Here is a 6,338-nt window from a genome sequence, read left to right as displayed (position 1 = left end):
TTTTTTTTTTTTTTTTACGAAATCATCACACCCTCTGTTTACTATTTTTCACGTTTCCTGTGTATATACGTAACACCGACTGGCACAGAAATTCGCGCGTCGACAAAAACCGTCGATCGTGATAATAACCCGTTCAAAAGCAAATCTTTTCGGTTGAACATAATTCTTTTCAAAAGCATATTGGGTGGTAAAGCACCCAATACTTGGAACACGTTTCAAGATATTAGGTGCAGAAATGATATTATGTCGAAATTAATTTCGTTACATTCAATCGTATGTGACTACAGTTTAAGTAAAAATATTTATTCGACATTTCGTTACATCGGATTTGATGACGTTACAAATTGTGTACTTAATCATTATTAATCACTAGACTGCGGATCTTCGCCTACGAAAATCGAACCTAAACAGGAATTTATTTTATTCTGCAAATATTATAACGTGAACTTTACTTTGAATCTTTTTTATATTCTCGCATATTGTTTGCATTTTGTGGATTTTTGCACATTCAAAATTCCCTATAAATGCATAAATACCCGCAGTCTATTAATCACGTATGAAATATTAACGTATTTTTCTGTTCAGCAGAAATCACGTCGTATGATCACGTATAGCTTTCACTTGCAAAAAGCATTCATTAATGTTCGAATGTTCGAATCGGTATATTTATAGCAAATATTTTCAAATGACACCAGTGTAACGAAATTGTCCAAGCATCGGTCCAATTTTACGCTGTATTCAAGTATCGGGTCTTTTACCTCGAGCCTCGCAACGGACGTCAATCCAGGACACAAAAACAGTGAGAAAAGTGCATACGATCGCATGCCCTATTCGACCTTCTTTTTGAGCTATAGCTATTTGTGTACTCGACGATTCCTAACGCAACGCGCCGTAGTCGGAGACACAGAATATTCGTGATTCTTTCAAAATGAATCATAGAGAACGTACCATGTAAGAAAAATTCATTCTATTCACGCTTCTATTACACGAACGCGTTATTCGATGAGTACAAACAAATATTTTTATTTCTCCTGGAACGTACGTGTCCAGTTTTAGCGTTTTCGCGAAAAGTTTATTTGAAGATTCGATGATACGACGAAAGACGAAGGAATCGATACCGATAGACAGTACCGATATCGTCGAGTTATCGGCCGGTCTGTTCCCTATCGCGAGCAGTTTCTTCCCTTATAAATTGGAAACAAAGTGCACCGCAGCGGATTCGCTTTTTCTGTATCGTTGTGCCGCGCGTACCGATACCGGTCAATTTGCGATGCAGATCATTTTCGTAACGACCGCAAACGCTTCGTCTCTGTCTATCTCGCGGCCGACGGACGTCCTCGAGTTACGTATTTCCATTACCAGAGATCTCGATGTCGCGATTCTTTGCTTTCGAGCATGACGCACCCGTTCCGAAAACTATTCAATTGCCGAAACCGTCACCAGATCCGCAAACGTATCGTCTTATCTCGATATCGAGTGGAATTTTAATTTTAGAATACTCGTTCAGCGTTGTTCTCGTTGATACGATCTGGTTTGTTAACGAAACCTCGAGTCCGTCGCTGTTAATTATTATTATTCATTATTTATCGAGTCCTTGGGCGCAATTAAAATTTTAAACTGTTATTTTAACGAATCTCACCTACTCTTATTGGGTCATTTTCAATATCTCTAGATAATGCAAATGTTATATTAAATTTCATTTAAAAAAAAAAAAAAAAAACAAATAGATTGTTATTGTTAATAGCTAATAGAAAAATTGGTTTAAATTGATTCTTTTCGGTTAAACGTAATTTTTTTTTTTTTTTTTTCTATACGGAAACGAGGAAACGATTAGACATAGGAATATATATTCGCGAAGTAAACTGAAATTAGAAAAGTCTTTTAGAAAATTCTCAAACATTTTGTTCGTTCGCCATATCTCGATTGCCACGTTATCTTTAAATAAATCAAGTGTGGAAATAGCGTCGATAGTAACGTTTGCAGGAGTTCTAGGTATTAATTTTTTTTTTATTATTATTATTATTTTTTTTTTTTCTTTTAGTAAAAAGCTTAAGAGCGTAATTAAAAGATTAAAATGCGAGCAAAAACATAAGAGGTAAACGTTACTTTGTCGATTGATAAGATTAAAAGTGAAAGCTTTCCGTGTGTCATCGAGTTTAGAATCGATAAATTGTCATTAATTTATAAGATAAACGCGGACGTGCTTGACGTTGATTATTAACGCGCGGAACACGATGGCGATTGCATCCGAAAATGGAAATGAAGAAACGTCGAGGAACTTTTACGCGGGAAATTTAAAATTGGTTGTTCGGTTGTTGCGAGTTGAGTCTGGTTTTTCTCTATCTGTTTGCGAACGTGATGGTATGTAGTACGTATTAAACATTTCATATAAATGTTCTACGCGGTTTCACACTACGGATGTCTCTTCTCTTATAAATTGTCGTCGTCGTCGAACGTTAAATATTAACGGAGTAATGCGTTGAAATCGAAGCATTTCTTTGAAAAATTTTTTAAAGATAATACATTAAGCAAATGTTTGTGAGATTCTCACCGAGGAATGGAGAAATTAATAACGAAGGTCAGGTCTGAAAGAAAACAAATCTGGACGGGATTGCGGAATTTCGTTTAGGTTAAATTATTAACCTAATTATACTGGAATTTCACGATTGTACAAGAACAATGTCTTAGCTTCATAAGTAAGTACTTTCACGAGTACCGTCTGGCACTGAAAGTAAATATACATACAGTAAGTGTAAGAAGTATTCGCACAGTAAATAATTTAAAATAAATGCTTCCTGTACAAATACTTCTTACACTGGCTGTGTACGTATATTTAAACAATATATACTGGGTCTGTTTTCAAACGACGATTGAATTACAGACAAACATCCAACCGATACGCAAGGAAGTAAGCGGTACTAATGTAATTTCAACCTTGTTATCGAATGCTGAAAAACAATACCGTGAAAATTCGCCTCGTGAAAACAGCTCGTAATCGCGGTTAATTCAACGTATTCTGTGCTCGAACCGAGTCCCGTTGGCGAAGCTTTACCTTTTTCAGGCAATTCGACGCCGGAGGTCAAACAGTGAATCATGCACGAATAATAGAAACAATAGCAACGTCGGGGGACCTAGCGTCCTCTTCGTCGTGCGAACTCGGCGTCGCTCGGCGACGAACTATTTAAATCTGTTTTTCAGCGCTATTAACCGTATTGTTATCGCATAAAGGAGCTCGGGCGAGGACTCGAGGCCGTTCCGTCGGTCATTTCACGACAGACGTACACAATGCCAGAAACGTCTTGGGGAACGGCTCCCGCAGCTTTTGTCCCTTTCCTTGCCACGGAAATTCTGCTTTTCTACCTGACAACGATCAACGAATGTTACGGTTGCTCGTTAGTGCTTTGTGAACGTGATTCGCTAATATTACGGTGTACGCTACGCGTTACGCGGAAACGTTACGCGTTTTCAAGCTTTAACTTAACGTGCGACGACTAGGACTTTGGTGGCGAGAAGAGAAGTGGTAAGACCTGGAAGCAACCCAGTGCAAACTTGGGATACATGTTAGGTACTTGTAATATTGGTCAAAAGGTTCCTTCGGTTTACTAACTTCAATTCGGCTGTTCGTTGCTTAACCTCCTGTGGAACGAATTTTTGTACGGATCCTCCTTTCTTTTCTCGTTTAATCGAATATACACGAACCAAAGTACGATTTATGTGTAAAACGGTATTTTCAATATTGATGGAAACGTATGTACACATGTGCGTCGATACCTCTCACGAGGTTCGAGTCAGTCGACAGTTTTAAAATCGATTTGTCCCATTTTCATCTTTTTCGCCTTTTGCAAAAATCGCTGATTGGAAAGAAACCCTTCAGACCTGATGCAATATGCATTGACTTTCAGATTATTTTTAAAAAATAAATAATAGGCTCAACATTGCGAATGACTGACAATTTATAATGTCAATTTAATTCTGATTACATGAACACGATGTGTTATTCGCGACAAAACGTTACAATAACACGAGGAGGACTTTATACATGTACCCGTAGCGTATTCTTGACGCTACTTTTTGTCATGGTAACCGATACTTTGTTATCTATTACTAAGAACGAGATAGCATCGTATGCTCCCGTAATTACGTGAATTATAAAATGTTACATAAGTATTAATTAGAAAACGATTCTACTAGATACAACAAACGTTGCATAATACTGATGTTACCAAACTTAAGAAAAAAAAAAAAAAAGAATTTAATTTAATTATACGTCCAACCACTACCAGTTATTAAAGTGTCGAATTTATTTTGATGCAAAAAGTGAATTTTTTATTTTCTTTCACAACAAAATTTCTTGAAAATGAATTAATTTCCGCACCTTGTAATTGTCAAATAGATTTATACTCTCTTGGAAGAACAAAAATAATCAAAACTTGTTAGCTACTGAACTTCGTACGTACAGATAAATTGTAACGATTGTCAGGTCGAGACTTATACGTACACGTACATAGATGTATTTCGATGGAAATCAGATTGACAACATAGAAGGTTGGTAAATTAAACAGTAACGAACCAACAAAAGTAACGAGTTAATATATTTATTTAAATTATCAGTTATAAATAGACTGCTGATTTTGACGCACTTCTAAAATATTTCGATGTGCAAAAATACACACCGTATGCAATAATCTGCAAAAATGTTCAAAGTGAATCTCGCATTGTAATATCTGCAGAGTAAAATAAATTGTTGCTTACGTTCAATTTTTCTGTGTATGTTTGCAAAGATTTTCTTTCGCATAAGAGTAAGTCTAGGTATAAACGATTCAACGTAAAAGTACGGAATTGATTTCTGTTAATTCGATCACATCGTGAAACTGTGCTATGGTAAATAAGAGGGTGCAAAGTAAACTAAAATCCGCAACGTGTTCCGGGAACACCCTGATGTTTACGGTCGTCGGTCGTTACTGGCCATTTCGTAATAGTCGTGCGTCACGTTATACCACGCTCTGATCCTAAAGTTGAAGTCAATTACCAAGCGAAGCATGAAATCTGTCAGCGAGACTGTACAAGTTACACACGGAGAGAGAGAGAAAAAAAAAAAAATGAAGAATGAATTCCGCGTGCTACTGTCGCGAATTCCGTTACCGGATCGGATTAGGTTTTTCTATTCGCAATTTGCATATTCACGACGAAGCAGATGATTGCGGGTTACTTGTTATTAGTGTAATTACTGTGATTGATCTCGTTATGATCACAGATCGCTTGACCCTTGATGTTGATTTTTTTTTGTTTGTTTTTTTTTTTTTTTTTTTTTTTTTTATTTCTTTAGGAAACCGATAGGATAACGTTCGAATTGATTCGTTCGTTTTCTTTTTCCTTACATAGGCAATTAATCGTTATTGACAGAATAGACAAAGATTATCTTTGACGCGCGACACACGAAGAAAATATGTGATTTATTACGATTACGCATCGAATTGTTATTATATATTTGTGCATGTGTTACGGTAGCTGTCATGTAATTGCATCGTATTATGGAAGGAGTGTTTATTATTCGAAATAATTAGCAGACCTAGTAAAGAATATACACCTAATATTCATTGATTAATGTACCGAGTTGCTTCGAATCAAAGTATAGGTGTACTAGAACACCATTGACAAAAGAAAAAAAACAAACGAACCGGTAGGCGTTTGAACGTTTTCAACAACGTTTTGGAACTTTGATCGCTTAAAAAGTATGATTAAATATTAACGAAGAATTATAATTCCACTTCGACCGCAGCTACAAATTCAGGACGATTTCTCTATTTTCGAATCGTACTACTCTAGCCAACCAATACAAATTATTTTTCAAACGTGGTATTTGTACAAGCAAAAAAAAAAAAGAAAACAATACAAGAGAGTTACGCTACCATTTAACAAAATAATTTCATACAGTTTACAACGTAATTGGTAAACTTGCTTTTACTGTATCTTTCGTTAACAGTTTTTTTAAATAAATGCACGATGATTACAGCGGACACGGTTTTAAATATTTGTACAAAATTGAAGAATACAGTCCCCTTTAAGAAGCAACTCTCAAAGATACCGTCATATTTTAATTAACGGAATAAAAATTCTTTTAAGATTATCTGCGCAATGCCTTTTCTAACCGTAATCAGCTACTGTTCGATGAGATGGTTTAATAAATGCAATTGAGAAAGCATCAGCTTTCAATAATTACACTCCACATTATTAAAACGATGGTTGTTAAATAACGACCCGAGTACGGGTCACGAAAGAAACTTTTCGGACAATCTGATATTTAACAAAAAGGAAGGGGCGGCGGCGGGGGGGGGGGG

At 36.1% G+C, this 6,338-nt stretch overlaps 1 protein-coding gene across 1 annotated transcript in view; it reads right to left on the bottom strand.

The window, feature by feature from the left end:
• The window catches only part of LOC128886767 (serine/arginine repetitive matrix protein 1), a 14,868-nt gene extending 10,790 nt beyond the window's left edge, over window positions 1-4,078 (bottom strand). The window contains exon 1 of the mRNA XM_054141930.1: window positions 4,046-4,078. Coding sequence (XP_053997905.1) covers window positions 4,046-4,078 — 33 coding nt within the window. The remainder of the gene's footprint in view (window positions 1-4,045) is intronic.
• Window positions 4,079-6,338: the final 2,260 nt, after the last annotated feature.

This window comes from Hylaeus anthracinus, unplaced genomic scaffold, assembly GCF_026225885.1.
Source record: "Hylaeus anthracinus isolate JK02 unplaced genomic scaffold, UHH_iyHylAnth1.0_haploid 11985, whole genome shotgun sequence".
NCBI lineage: Eukaryota > Metazoa > Arthropoda > Insecta > Hymenoptera > Colletidae > Hylaeus > Hylaeus anthracinus.
The sequence above is the reverse complement of the archived record's forward strand: the minus strand, read 5'-3'. Positions and strand labels throughout refer to the sequence as shown.